This window comes from Colletotrichum siamense (assembly GCF_013390195.1).
Source record: "Colletotrichum siamense strain Cg363 chromosome Unknown KSG_Cg363_contig05, whole genome shotgun sequence".
Taxonomy (NCBI): Eukaryota; Fungi; Ascomycota; class Sordariomycetes; order Glomerellales; family Glomerellaceae; genus Colletotrichum; species Colletotrichum siamense.
Genome location: NW_023501018.1, coordinates 2,073,250 through 2,087,292, shown reverse-complemented (window position 1 = coordinate 2,087,292; position 14,043 = coordinate 2,073,250). Strand labels below are relative to the sequence as shown.

At 55.1% G+C, this 14,043-nt stretch overlaps 5 protein-coding genes across 5 annotated transcripts; 1 reads left to right on the top strand and 4 right to left on the bottom strand.

The window, feature by feature from the left end:
• Positions 1-88: 88 nt before the first annotated feature.
• On the bottom strand, positions 89-1,080 carry oxnad1 (Oxidoreductase NAD-binding domain-containing protein 1; the record flags this gene model as incomplete). Its single annotated transcript, XM_036640004.1, has 4 exons — positions 89-137; positions 198-793; positions 861-953; positions 1,018-1,080. The coding sequence occupies 4 exons, from the start codon at positions 1,078-1,080 to the stop codon at positions 89-91; spliced, it is 801 nt and encodes a 266-aa protein (XP_036494072.1).
• A 588-nt stretch (positions 1,081-1,668) lies between these two features.
• CGCS363_v008154 (Isocitrate dehydrogenase [NAD] subunit 2) lies at positions 1,669-3,234 on the bottom strand (the record flags this gene model as incomplete). Its single annotated transcript, XM_036640003.1, has 5 exons — positions 1,669-2,460; positions 2,523-2,645; positions 2,714-2,800; positions 2,965-3,021; positions 3,148-3,234. The coding sequence occupies 5 exons, from the start codon at positions 3,232-3,234 to the stop codon at positions 1,669-1,671; spliced, it is 1,146 nt and encodes a 381-aa protein (XP_036494070.1).
• A 578-nt stretch (positions 3,235-3,812) lies between these two features.
• Positions 3,813-6,554, bottom strand: APL4 (AP-1 complex subunit gamma-1; the record flags this gene model as incomplete). Its single annotated transcript, XM_036640002.1, has 5 exons — positions 3,813-3,899; positions 3,950-6,050; positions 6,104-6,292; positions 6,358-6,481; positions 6,545-6,554. The coding sequence occupies 5 exons, from the start codon at positions 6,552-6,554 to the stop codon at positions 3,813-3,815; spliced, it is 2,511 nt and encodes an 836-aa protein (XP_036494069.1).
• A 3,482-nt stretch (positions 6,555-10,036) lies between these two features.
• tlg2 (t-SNARE affecting a late Golgi compartment protein 2) lies at positions 10,037-11,230 on the top strand (the record flags this gene model as incomplete). The annotated part of the gene is made up of 3 exons (XM_036640001.1): positions 10,037-10,059; positions 10,151-10,704; positions 10,758-11,230. The coding sequence occupies 3 exons, from the start codon at positions 10,037-10,039 to the stop codon at positions 11,228-11,230; spliced, it is 1,050 nt and encodes a 349-aa protein (XP_036494068.1).
• Positions 11,231-11,321: 91 nt separating this feature from the next.
• On the bottom strand, positions 11,322-13,709 carry CGCS363_v008151 (uncharacterized protein; the record flags this gene model as incomplete). The annotated part of the gene is made up of 1 exon (XM_036640000.1): positions 11,322-13,709. The coding sequence occupies one exon, from the start codon at positions 13,707-13,709 to the stop codon at positions 11,322-11,324; it is 2,388 nt and encodes a 795-aa protein (XP_036494067.1).
• Between the last annotated feature and the right edge of the window lie 334 nt (positions 13,710-14,043).

Sequence of the window (14,043 nt, the reverse complement as noted above, 5' to 3'; positions counted from 1 at the left end):
GATTTACTCTAGTCGATCGACTGTGTGGAATTATTCGTAGCACAACAAAGCGTGCACTCAAAGCAAGCAAACACATGAATCTGCGAAACTACCACCACTTTTCGCAGAGCACTCGATCGCTTCCGAGGTCTAGCCCACTAGAAGAAGTGAGCTTACGGACGAATTCGTCCGTCATCGATGGCACCCCGCAGACATACACTATTGCCGAGCCGTGATCCTCCTTTGGTCCCAAAGCTGCAGAAATGTCCTCCAGAGTGATTCGCTGGGGCCGAAAGCCGACGTCCATCTCGTTACAAGATAGGACTTTCTTGTCAGCCGGCTTCTTCAAGCCAGTCAGAAACAGCTGCAGACGGCCGCTGACCTTCCCCCGTCCATAGATGGTGGCCAGGCGTTCCATAAATAAAATCTTCTCAGAGTCGAGATCATCAGGTGCCTTCACAGAGTACAAGAAGTGGATGTCGTATGGACAATTTTTCTCAGATAGATGGCTCAAGATACTCATCAACGGGTTGATGCCGACGCCGCCGGCCACAAACACAATTCGGCGAACAGATGAGAGATCAACATCCGGCGGGGGCCAGACGAAGGCGCCGCCCACGCGAACTTTGATTAATGTTCCGATGGATGCCTCCTCCCAAAGCCAAGCGGCCGGTGGGTTTGTTGATCTCTGCACCGCAAGCTCGAGGTATGGCGCGGTTGGGAGACTGGCTTTGGAGGGAGGGCTGGTGATGGTGAAGCCGCCAGGTTTGGGGATGTTGGGAACGAAGGTATCAAGCCATTGCCCAGGGAGAAACTGGAGTTGGTTCAGCATGTGCCAAGGATATGATGCATTTGGCGCTCTGTTGCCGCACGATGCGTACCTTGATGCTTGACTCGTCACTGATCCCTAGGCGAAACAGCCGCGTGTTATCATTAATTTGACCGATTTGATCCAGAGTCACAGAATGAATTTGCTTTGATCGACGTCAGCGCAGTACTTTGGTGGACATAGTAGAGGGAACGGAAATGATCTCTCACTGAATCACGCGGGTCGCTTGCGGTGCGTTCAATGTGCGATTCCTTACTCCGGGTTGCCTCCATTCTAGCGGCTGATCGGAACCCACGAGAGTGAGGGCCTGAAACGACCAAAAACTGTCTTGATCGGCCGAGGCCACGCATTTGGTGACGCTGTGGACTCTAGCAGATATTGGAGTTGAGACGCAGTTTAATGGCCCGACGTCGGACACTGCATGGATGACATACGCCGTCGCGCGCGCGCACACACACACACACACACACACACACACCCATGCCCGTGTGGGCCGCAAAGCCAGAAACCGCCGTAGACAACAAGCCACCGCAACCTCTACCGTTATCCGGCAGGTAGTCGTCGGCCTTGTGCCGTAAAGCCATTCCTTCGGCCGGTCGTCGCCTGAAACGGAAGGATTCTATCCCGATTTTGGCTGCGCCGATTGACTACGTTTCCAGACCGAGCTGTACCTGCACACCTACCCACATGGATCTGGGTCACGCCGGGCAACAGAGCACACCGTCGGCTTCTGTCGGGATTCATCAATTCATTCATTTACGACTATGGCTCTAACGCAAGAAAATATCCGTTGATGTACAGTCTACTACAGGTATCCCGGATCTCTATCAGGAAATGCAGGTATCCACCGATGCAGGTATTTACAGCTTGGAAATGATGGCGCCAGCGAACTCGTCCGTCTTGGCCTTGCCACCCAGGTCACCAGTGAGGGCCTTTCCTTCCGCGAGGGTATCAAAAGCAGCCTTCTCGATTCTGTCGGCGTACTCGCCGAGGCTCATGTGACGCAGCATCATCATGGAGGAGAGCAGGAGAGCAGTGGGGTTAGCCAAGCCCTTGCCGGCAATGTCGGGGGCGGAGCCGTGGACAGCCTCGAAGATGGAGCACTCGTCGCCGATGTTGCCGGAGGGGGTGAGGCCGAGACCGCCGATGAGACCGGCGCACATGTCGGACAGAATGTCACCGTACAGGTTGGGCATGACGAGGACCTTGTCGTTGTAAGGGAGAGGGTCGGTGGTCATCTTCAGGCAGGTGTTGTCGAGGAGCTCGGCATCGAACTCGATATCGGGGAAGTCCTTGGCGACCTCGTTACCGGTCTTGAGGAAAAGACCGTCGGACATCTTCATGATGGTGGCCTTGTGAACAACGCGGACCTTCTTGCGACCAATCTCGCGGGCGTGCTGGAAGGCAAAGCGGAGGACGCGCTCGGAGGCCTCGCGGGTGATGAGCTTGATGGACTGGACGACACCATCAACAACGACGTGCTCGATACCAGAGTATTCACCCTCGGTGTTCTCGCGGATCAGGACGGTGTCGACATTGTCGTAGGGGGTCTTGTAGCCGGCGACGGATCGGCAGGGACGCAGGTTGGCGAAGAGGTTGAAGGTGCGGCGGAGAGTCAGGTTGAGGGAGACGTGGCCCTTGCCAATGGGGGTCTGCAGCGAGAAATGGTGAGCGAAACTGACTGATGATCCTGGCTTGGTAGGCATGTACATACGGCGAGGGGACCCTTCAGGGCGATCTTGTTGCGCTTGATGCTCTCAATGGCGGCATCGGGGATGGCAGTCTTGCCATCCTTGAGGATGGGAGTGACATCGACAGGCTCCCAAGTAACGGGGGCCTTTTCTGAATGATCAGTACCAGGTCTAGTGCTGAGAAAAGAGGCGCAAGTGCCGTGACCAAACGTACCTTTGCCGCGGCGAAGATGTCCTTGACGGCCTGGGAGATCTCGGGACCGATTCCGTCACCCTCAATCAAGCTGACCGGGTAGTTGCCCTGCGCGACGAAATCAGCATGCTAGTGCCACAGAAACCTGGAGTACTGCGGATTGGGCGTCGCCAATTGAGCTGTCCAACATGTACAACAAGAGCGACATATTCCTATTGCGCGCAAACCATGTGGGGCATCTGGAACGGGAACGAGCTTGAGGGTGTACATACGTTAGAGTCCTTGACGCCGTTGAACTTGGCGACCTTCTCGCTGTAAAATCTGGAGTTCTGCTTCTTTTGTTAGCCAACGCTGTGCTAGCCGTCAGATGGTGATGTTGCGGCTCGACGCTGCGGGTTGTACGTGGAGCTGCTGGAGGGGCTAGATCGGGGGATCGGGGACTATCAACTGCGTACCTGGAACTGGGAAACGGCGGCGGCGCGAGGGGCAGCGCGCAGAACCTGCCGCCTCATGGGCGCAGCGAAAGTACGGGCGGCCAGCATTGTGACGGAGGTATGAGCGGTTGTTTAGAGGGGAGAAGGATACAAGTTACGCCGGAGGAGCAGAGTTGCGACGAGGTGGCTGATCCGGGAAGATTTTGTTATCGGGGGATCGGAATTTCAAAGTCGGGTAAGGTCGGCTACGCTTCGTAAATACGTCGCTTACATAATATGGCAACTCCCAGGATTCGCTGCGGGGACTTTCAGTAAAAGGTTGGCAAATTATACAAGCGCGTCAATGGTGCTATTCTATAGGACGAGATTATTGTAACCTTGATCGCTACAGATAGCACACTTTGGTGGAGGAATGGTCGTTGAAGCCCATGGTGTTCCCGCCAGGTGCTTTGTACCTTGAATGCTTTGGGACGTCGGACGCCCGTCAGGCTCAGTCCCCGCAAAACGCCCTGAACGTCAAACCCAAACTACAATCCATCTCAATATGCTTTCGAGGCACCAGTACTAAGAACGCTGCTCGACTTTTCATCGTTGCAGATTCATCTATTTTGATCACGCTTGCCTTGCCATATTAAATACACAAGCCCAAGTCATCAATGCTCATTTGATCTTGGTGGGCCGCCGCCTCAAGATGGTTCGGTCCAGTTCACCTGGTCCATCACTTCTCCGGCTGATGGGTGCGCATAGCCAATCCTCAAGCGTAACCGCAATGGCTGCATACAATTAGCTTTGTCTGTATCAATCGGCCACGAACTTGACTTACTCCCTTGGCCCCAGAGACAATCATTTTCTGGGTGGCCTCAGCACCCGGGCCGACTTCCGTACTGGAGATGCTCATGAGCTGCAGCTTCTGCGTCTTGGGAACGGCTGCTTGCAGTCCCACGTTTGATAAAGAACCAGGACCCGAGTTTCGGAACCGCGCAATGGCCTGGACAAGACCCTCGGCATTGCGCTGAACCTGGAAGCTGACGTTGAGCCCATTGTTGTCGTAGACTGGTAGACCTGCCGGCGCCTGCGGAGCAGCTTGCGGCTGGGGTGGAGGGGTTGCGGCAGCCATTGAGGACATCAGGTCCATGTTTGAGCCGCCGCCTACGACGGGGGCAGGGGAGGCCGCTGGCTGAGCAGGGCCTGGAGAAAAAAGGTCCATTATCGACGCAACATTGGATTGTTGCGGCTGGGGAGAGGCGGAAGTAGGAGGTGACGATGTGCCGCCCAAAATGTCGGCAAGCAGATCGGTGTTGGAGGCACCGCCAGGGGCAGGTGTAGTTGTGGGAGGAGTGTCCATGAGATCGAATAGGAGATCCTGCTCAGTAGGCTTGACAACGCGGGATCTCCTGTTCGCAGCCTTTGCAGACTTTTTGGTCGTTGCGGGGCCCAGCACGCGCGACTCCTCCTTGATCTGAGGAGGCGGCATCTTCTCCAAGACGCCGTTGCGGATTTGGTCATACGAGAAGAGGTTGCTGTACTCAACGGCTCTTTGCTGCACCTCAACGTCCAAACTCGTTTGGTGAATCTCCAACAGCTGGCGAACTCTTGCGATCTGCGTCGAGTCGGACAGTCTCGTTGTGAGCTTGATGAGGGCCGTGACGATATACTCGGTCGATACCTGGGTGGCGTAGTTGCTGTTCAAGATGGTCGAGAAGAGATCAATGATTTCATGCTCCTTCACCTCCTGCACGAGCTCCTCCTCCTCATACTGACCTCCTCTCAGCAGAGCGTCCCCGTACTCGCCAATGCACCATGCTCCGGCTTGCGTCAAACTCTCTTGGGTGATGTCCTTTTTCAAATTCGTATAGAGCTTCTGAACCGCGTACGTCTGCAGTTCGGGTGCGGTGGCGACTAATCGGATGAAGGAGGACATGATGGGCTCCTTGACGTAGTTTCCGGCGAGAGTGAGTACCCGAAGCATAGTATCGACGTGCCAGCGCTTGTTGGGTGCAAACTTATCCGCAGCGATGCCTATTTGACTGGTCATTGTGGGCTTAAACTCGTTGTCGGCGACCTCGAGGAAGGCGAGCAGCTCCCGGATAAGAACTCGGACGTTGCTCTCGTTAATAAGGGTGAAGCTTAGCTCTAGAGCGCGCCTCCTGATGCTGATATCGGGGTCTCTCAAACACTCGAGAATCGTGTTGCGATGCCTCTGGACGGCATTCGGCTCAATGGCCACGACTTTGATGAGAGTATTGAGAGCGACATAGCGGATGTTGTTATCGCGGTTGGACAAGAACTTGCCCAGGATGTTGACTCCGAGAACGCGCAAACCAGAGTCGGCCTCGATGTCCAGAATCGTGAGCACAGCCTCGTACAGGATAGAGTTTCCCACATTCTTTGACGAGTCCGTGTTCGTCGCAACCTGAGCCAGAATATCGTTGATTTGCTCGGTGACCTGCGCGTCTCCCATAGCCAGCACCCTCAGCAGACGCAGAATCTTGACTTGGACGAAGGGGTCGGTGATGCCCGTCACGTCGTGTTCGGGGGCATAGCCGGATGTTGCCAACCCCTTCAGGGTCCTGACAAGGCCCGGCACGAAGGACTTGAACTTTTCGACAATCCCTTCCTCCCCACCTTCTTCCTCGTCAGCCTCGCACAAGCTGGTGACCAGAGTCAGACCGCAAAGCAAGACACCATGATTCCGGTCGGACAGGAGCTGGTGGGCCTTGTCGACGAAGTGCTCCTGAAGGTCGGGGACCTTCCGGCATATACGCATGGCGCAAAGGGCGGCTTTCCTCCGAATATAGGGGTTCGACGTGTTAATACAAGCCTCGACTTCGGCGAATAAATCTCTGGACATTTCGATAGACGCAATGTTGCCGAGGGTGCAGAGGGCCAGGCCGACGACATATTGGTTCGAGTGGGAGAGGTCACTGCAGCGTATTAGTTCACGACTGTATAGCCACCAAAGGCATCACATCCATACTTTTTGAGCGAGTTTGTGACCAGTGTCAACACCTCCTGATTCTCGTCAAGTAGCAAACTGGTTGCCAAATGACCCAGGCGCTTATCTGCGAATCGCGGAGAGGCCAGCAGCTTCAGACACTCAATCTGACCGAAATGAGTTCGCTCGCCGAGGGTGAAGAGGTAGAGGAGCTTGGCGACATTGTTCCTTCTGTTACTCGACAGTCAGCCACGGTCCCGATACCTTGGGTTGGGCATCTCGGAGCGGATGCGCACCTCACGCTGTGATCGCCACTCTCTTCCCTGAAACTTGCTCGAATAGAAGCGCTTTCCTTCTGGATGACAGCTCGTTCGTCGGCAATGGTCTTGGCGGCTCTAACGTTGCGGATGAATTGCTTCACTGTGGTATAATGCACGTCAGCTCCAGACCAGCGGCATAGAGGGGCAGGGGCTACTCTCGTACAGGAACTCATGTCGGGCAACAAGGGGCGGCCCGTGTAGGGCCTGGAACAGGCTGATCGTGCCTACGGGTGAAATGGACGAGGATGCAGGCTCGTCGGGAGCTCTCGTTTCGCGAGTCACCAGCGTCGAGATGTTGGAATGGTCGAGTTGCAGCAGACTTTCGATTGTCGACGAATAGACCAGATTGGCATGCCCAGGATGTCAGGTCCGGGCGGGCTCGACGGTGCACGTATCGGTGCTGGTGCAGGTATAGCAGGTCTCCAGCCTGGCACTGGCAGGTCCCAGCGTCACGTCAGTGGAGCCGATGTTGGAGTGCGGCCCTATATGTCAGGCGCAAATTATTCCCGTAGCGGGTCGGTAAGCTTCAGGGGTTTTAGGGGCACTGTCGCGGGCCTTTCAGCAGGCACCTAAGCCGCGAATGTCCATTCGAGTCGGCCACGGTGTGGTCCAGTAGCTCCCGTCATCGCTTGTTTCTTTCTTCTTAGCTTAAGGTAGCTACCTTACCACCTTACCTAGGTATGAGGGTCAAATCGAGGCAGTGCCTGCAGCCCTGCCAAGTCAGATCGTTTAGCCGCGTCAGGCACATGTGATTAGCTCTGTTGAAGAGGTTTTGGGCTTGATCTCACGCCTGTGATTCCCTTGCCCGACCATTGTTTGAGTACCTACTTTGACATCCCGAGACGATCGACAACTACTTCGCAACACTTGACATGCAACAATTTCACATACTGTTTGGTCCGCCTGGTGCTACTTTACTTTTGCATTCGTCGTCCTAGAGGAAACCTCTTCTAAGTGCAACCCCGGTCTCATCGAAATACGTCTTGTGTCTCTGTCTGTGGGGTGTGTGTATTCGTTATAAAAGCATCATGAGAGCAGGAACGGGACAGGCAAGCGTGCTGGTAATGAGACGTAATCATAGAGTCCTCCATCCGTCCGAATGTCAAACTCGTCCTTCCGCTGGGTCTTTGAGCAAGGAAACTTGCGCCGTCGAAAAGGGATGCATTACTTCCCCACCCCAACCAAACCAGACCCAAAGGCCTACCTACGTCTTTCCTCGCAAGAAACAAAACGTCACGTCGCCAGTGTTCTAGGCCTGGCGCCGCTGCTCGAACAACCTGACGCCTTACTTCTGCATCATCAGCTGGACGAACTCGTTGTCTACACCGCCTGTTAGTGCCCATGACGCATACCAATCAATCGACACTCACAGTCAATGCGTCCATCGCCATCCTGATCGGCCTCGCGAATCATCTCGTCAACCTCGTCGTCGGTAAGCTTCTCACCAATGGAGGTCATGACGTGACGCAACTCGGCGGCGGAGATGAAGCCGTTGTTGTCGCGGTCAAAGACCTATTCAGAGTCAACATATATCGCAGCGAAAAAGCACCGTCGTAGCCAACCTTGAAAGCCTCGCGAATCTCCTCTTCGGAGTCGGTATCCTTCATCTTGCGGGCCATCATAGTCAGGAACTCTGAAGACCAGTCAGCGGGCCTGTATTGTGTGACGCAGGATTCCGCATGTCCACCTACCGGGAAAGTCGATGGTGCCGTTGTTGTCGGCGTCGACCTCGTTGATCATGTCTTGGAGCTCCGACTCGGAGGGGTTCTGGCCGAGAGAGCGCATGACGGTGCCCAGCTCCTTTGTAGTGATTTGGCCTGTCCAACTCTTTAGCTCGATTCTACATGCCTCGACGGTGGCATCGAATGCCGCTGGTGTATCGACGGTCGCGAACGGCGTTCCCAGGAGCGCATCGAAGGGGAGCAAAAGGGGTGAGGCACTGACCATCGCCATCCTTGTCCTTGTGTGGGTTAGCAAAGGCCACGACTGTCGCCAGGAGCAAGAGATGGCAGCGAGATGAAGAAAGGGACTTACAAAGAGGGAGAAGGCCTCCTTGAACTCGGAGACTTGCTCTTCGGTGAGGGAGTCAGCCTGAATGAAGAGACGGCGTTAGCATGGGCGGCGGCGATGGGTGTCAACAATCAACAATCAACAGCCCCTCAGCCGCGGGGTTGGCTCCTGAAGATGGTGTGTCGATGCGGGACAGGGCGCAAAGTTGGAAAGCGACATTACTGACCATGACGGATAGAGACTATGGATTGCGGGAAGGATATTTGGGAGTCTGATGTGTCCGAATGTAATGGAGGCCGAGTTGCTGAAGCCGGAGGATATTCGCAAGAGTTGTTCTCAGGTCCTGGCCGGGTTGGATGCTACTGGATGCCTTGGGGGTCGAGCTTTTCTTTAGTGTGCAGCTCGTGGGGAGGAATGGGGCGGAAGGGGGGAATGTGGTCGGGCGATAGGGGGGCCGTGGGCGTCGAAGGCTGGAAGCTGACAGGCTGGGCCGGCGTCTGGAGCATCGGGTGTTGAACCATGTCGACCAGGCTGCGCTTAAGCTGCCTGTCGAAGTCTCCAAGGCAATTCCAGTCTTGTCCTCACTTAGGTGCCTATAGGCCTTATGTAGGTAAGGCACCCTCGTTAAAGAGTTCCAGGTAAGTAACGGAGCCCCATGAGCTCTGCAAACCTTGCCTAAGGTGCCTATGGTAGGTATTCGTAGGTAGATACACCGTTCCGTATGGTACCTGTGAGTTGGACTGAACTTCTGTCCTCAGAACGGCTTTGGGATGGACCCTTCCAGACATGGAAACAATAAAGGGTGATGACTGCCAGGCGTGCCAGGTGTCACGGTGTACCAACATGGAACCCACAGCTTAATTTTCCAGGTACATTAATCGTGATGCAAGCTGACATAAGGTAATATCAGTTGCCTCAAGGTGGGAATTCGGCAGTCAAGTGCCCACTGTAACTTGCACGCTGCCTGTTGCTCATACCTCAATCTGCTGCATAAGGTAGGTATCCGTAGATGCGAAGTACTGGGCCTGGTGGTGAGGCACTGAGCAGTTTCGCCAGCACGGACAGTCAGGAGCTGTCGGTCGGTCCACAGGCGCCTCTACCTGGGTCTGTAGCTAGTAGGTAGGTACGTAAGGAAGGAGATGGCAGGCCTGACGCGATCTGTTCCACCATGAGATACCTGTCCAATTCTGTACCCAAGGTAATGTAGGTAATCCATATTAATGCGACCTGTCGGCGAATCCCCGGTCTGGAGCACGAGCACCTCGAGATTCAAGAAGCTGTCTGTCACTTGCCGACCAGTCTGACTTAGGTAACTTACAAACCACATACCTTCCGCGCATACCTGCGAAAAGTAATGCCAAACGAGTCTTGGAGCTGTACCTTGCCATTCCGGACAGCGCGCACACGTTCAGCCGCCCTTGACAACTCCCGTTGACGTTTGTCCGCCCTTGCGTATTTGACAACCGACACCTATTACACTTCCGCGACTCGTCGGCACTCGTCACGTTGCGTCTTGCCCACGCCAATGGTGTCCTGTTCTCCCTTCACGACCCTCCGTTCATGACGACGACCCTGAGCGGCCCGCGCAGCGAGCGACAAAGGACCCCAGGCTGAGGAGTACTATCGCAGCTATCTGGCGTCCGCCATGTGGCGAGACCGCACGAACCTGTAAGCCTGTCCGCATGCGCTTCGCATCCCTCAAAGGCACCTGCGAAGCTGCTCGTCCCGTCTCTCGCTGACACCCAGCCTCCCGCGGCAGGTATATTTCCTATCGGCAAACGTATGCACACCATCCTACGAAACGCTCCAAATACGGTGGTGCAGCCGGTGGGAATGGCTTCGGCGATGCCTTTGGGGGTAGCAGCTATGCTAGTGGGAGCGACGATACCCGCGGCCTCCTCTCGGCTGGCGCCTTCGAGGACGATGGCGATGCCGTCATAGAGATGGATCTCCTTCCACCTCGCTGGGCCGATGTATCCGATGAGATCACCGACCTGCTGGCCGACATAGCCACCAGGAGTCAGGCTCTTGAGCGTTTACACCAGAAGCATGTGCTACCCGGTTTCAATGACGAGGACACCAAGAAGGCGGAGGAAAGAGAGATTGAGACTCTCACACAGCAAATCACCAAAGGTTTCCATGACTGCCATCGGTGCATTCAAAAGGTCGAACAAATGGTCAGGGAATCGAAACAGTCAGGTACTATTACCAGCGCCGAAGAGACGATGGCCAAGAACATACAGATATCGTTGGCTTCACGAGTCCAAGAAGCTAGCGCGCTGTTCAGAAAGAAGCAGAGCGCATATCTGAAAAGTAAGTGCGAGCTCTGGCACATTTCCCGTGACAGCCCATTGATAACAACACAGAACTACGCGGGATGAGCGGCCTCGGGGGCGGCGTGGCCAGTACGGATAGGGGATCAACACCGCAGCCCTCCAGCTCCTATATGGACCCCTCAATGCTTGAGTCGGACGCGGACAGGTCCTTTTCACAATCAACACTCCAGGCTACACAGCAAAAGCTCCTCCAATCGAATGACACAGCCATCACCCAGCGTGAACGTGAGATTGAGGATATTGCACAGGGTATCATTGAGCTGGCCGACATCTTCCGCGACCTGCAGAACATGGTGATCGACCAGGGCACCATGCTGGACAGGATAGACTACAACGTCGAGCGCATGGCCACAGACGTAAAGGGAGCCGAGAAGGAGCTGGTCGTTGCCGCCGGATACCAGAAGAAGACGACAAAGCGGAAGATTATACTGTTGCTCTTGATCATCATTGCGGGCTTAATCATCTTGCTAGTGATTAAACCCAAAAAGCATGGCGACGAGTAGGCGCTGGGAACGACATGTGGTGAGATGAGAGACGAGGTGTAAATTAAATGTATGATTTTCTCCTAGACAAACGTTGAGCGAATTTTTGTTCTCATCCTAAGTCGCGGTGCGTCCTCCCGCGTCGCTTACGGACGACGTCCACAATCAGTCCTTCCAGGACACTGATTTCAGGCATCAAACCCTGCCCTTTAGATTGACCGAGAGCTTCATTAATCTGTTTCCTCACAGCAGCCAGGTCGGTTAGTCTAATTGTTGCTTTCTTTCTTTGCGGATGAAGGAGGTGAGCTAAGAGTCTGATGACTTCGCGTCGAATGGCAGACTCCTGCAACAGTACACCGCGCTTCTGCAGCTGGCCAAGTAGCCGGACACCCCGCAGAATAACCAGCTTGTCGTCTCCCACTGATGTCGAGGCCGACTCCTGCGAGACGGAGCGTTTGAAACCCCATCGGGCTATGGCTACTTGTAACTTCGGATTTTCAAAGATTTTGTGCAAAGGGTGATAACCATGTGTGACGGGCAGATCTGCCGGGATGTGCAGCGCCCTCCTCGAGCCTAGAGCATTGCATGGCGGAGCATCCGCAGGGTGCACACCCAGCAACCCGCCCGGCACTGTGTGCCCATTTTGATATGCGTCGAGCAGACCAATACAGACACCTTCTACATCGTCGAATCGTCCGAATTTCCCCAACCCGAAAAGCACTTTTTGCCAGTAGCGTGCAGGCACAGGCGCCCGCAGCAGCATCAGATGGTTCAAGTAGTCGATGGCCGTTCGCAAGGACCCCCACGTGACAAATGCTATATCCGGATCCCAAGACAAGGGTTCCAGAATGTTGGAATAGATATGCTCAATAGACGTCGCGGAGAGATCGATGTCCATGGAACGCATGTCCCTCATTAGGGCAAGCGCGTGGCGGGCCTGGCCATGTTGAAGACTTTGCTGCAGCAGGAGGTTCGACGTGGTATCGATTGACTCTTGAGCAACTGCGGGCTGTATGGCGAGCAGCAAGTGATACGTCCTCATATTTTCCGCATGGAGAGCTTCGTCGCGGATGCTTCCGAGTGTGGCCAGATCGTCAAACACTTCCGGATGTATGTCGGTGTGTAGCAGCTCGTGGAGCAGCTCGTGCTGGGCGGTTTCTGCAAAATGTCTGACCGCCAGAGCGTAGGTCGAATGGCCGATGCCGATATTGACTTTGTGTAATTGTTCTATGCGGCCCATGACTGCATCGGGGGCGGGATCGCGCAGAGCAATAGACTGCAATGACAAAGGCCCGATTTGGCGCACTCCAAGAGCGTGGACGGCGTGAATTGCGAAGTCTAAAGGTAGCCAGGAGCTTGCAAACCAACGCGCGCCCAACGTATCGCTGTACCGCCTGCCCGTCGAGCTATGGTCTACCTCGTGCGTGCCGTCCATTACATCCAGCAGGGATTCACGCTGCATGCCCCAGCGCACCGATATACTCCCTTCCAGTACCAACTGTTCCTCCAACTTGAGAGGCGTGCCTGGGTAGTAACGAGTGAGAAATCTCAGGTAAGGCTCAGACTTGACGGTGTGATTTGGTACGTCGCCATAGAGAAGGAACAGGCCGCGCCACTCCGCGCAGAGCTGGGAGAGCCCGCTCTCATACAGCAAGGGGACAACGTCGTCATAGAGGCTGTGGTGGCAAGTCAAAACATACAGCGACTTCAAAGTCTGCTGCAAACCAGCCTCGGTGTTTGTAATGAATCGACAGAGCATGGTGCCGAAAGCTTCTGGGCCGGGGTCGAAGTTGGGCATCAGGCGCATGTGCCATCGCATCGCTCTTCGGTACTGGCCGTTGCGGAGGCATTGGGAGACAATTGTTGGATATAGGGACGGCCACCGGGCAGAGTGAGCCTCGAGCATCCACTCGGCGTACGAGACGACGCGCTGAAGTTGGCTCTCATCATCCATGAAAACCTCCAGAATCATCGCCCAGAGAGGCTCTGCGTCCTCGCCGTCTGCGGCGCGCAATGCCTTCCGGCTTTGAAGCACGTCCCATACGGCAAGCACGCCATCTTTGCCCTGCTCCCGCTTGGCGACGTTGAGCAGACCAAGCCACAGCGAAGCGTCAGTATTGTTGTCGATGGTGTCGCTTAGGTCAACCACACAGATATGCCCTCCACTTGCCGCCTGCCTCGTCTGGCCTCTCTGCGTTTCCGCCACTCGGGTGCCTGGGCATATCCCCAATGACAGCAAATGGTTCCGTGTTGTCGGCGCATCGGGTTTTGTGTGCAAGGTACGCTGTGCTGCAGGAAGCGAATTCCGCCGCGCGGAGTTGCACGTCACAGACTCTGAGACGGAAGGCTGGACACGAGAACCAGACTTACAAGGTCTGGCACTTGCCGTCCTCGGGAGATTTGAGAACGTTCGCCGGGTTGCATCCAGTCCTTGATATCGATGGCACCGGCCGAGGCGTGCTCTATTCAAGTGACGGAGACATTGTGAGGCCAATTGCATTGCCCTGCGTAGTGAACAACCAGGACGCGAGTACGAAGAGACGCTGCGTGAAGCATAGCAGCGGACAGATTATGGGGGTGCAGGTTTCGGTGCTGGCCGCATCTCGGAGCTGGGTAGTCGATTGAAAGATTGAATCTTGGAGAAAACTAACTTCTGCCAGAATATTGCCAACAGCTCCATCAGTAAACCGATTTGAGCTCCGTTCCATTCGTCGGCAGAGTGCGCGAAAGTGGGTCGGATTAGTCAGTCGGGCATTTCGGCCCACCAATCCAGGCTCATCATCCCATGTTCCTGATTGAACCGACCGTCTTCAAAGTCGATACCACGAGCAAGC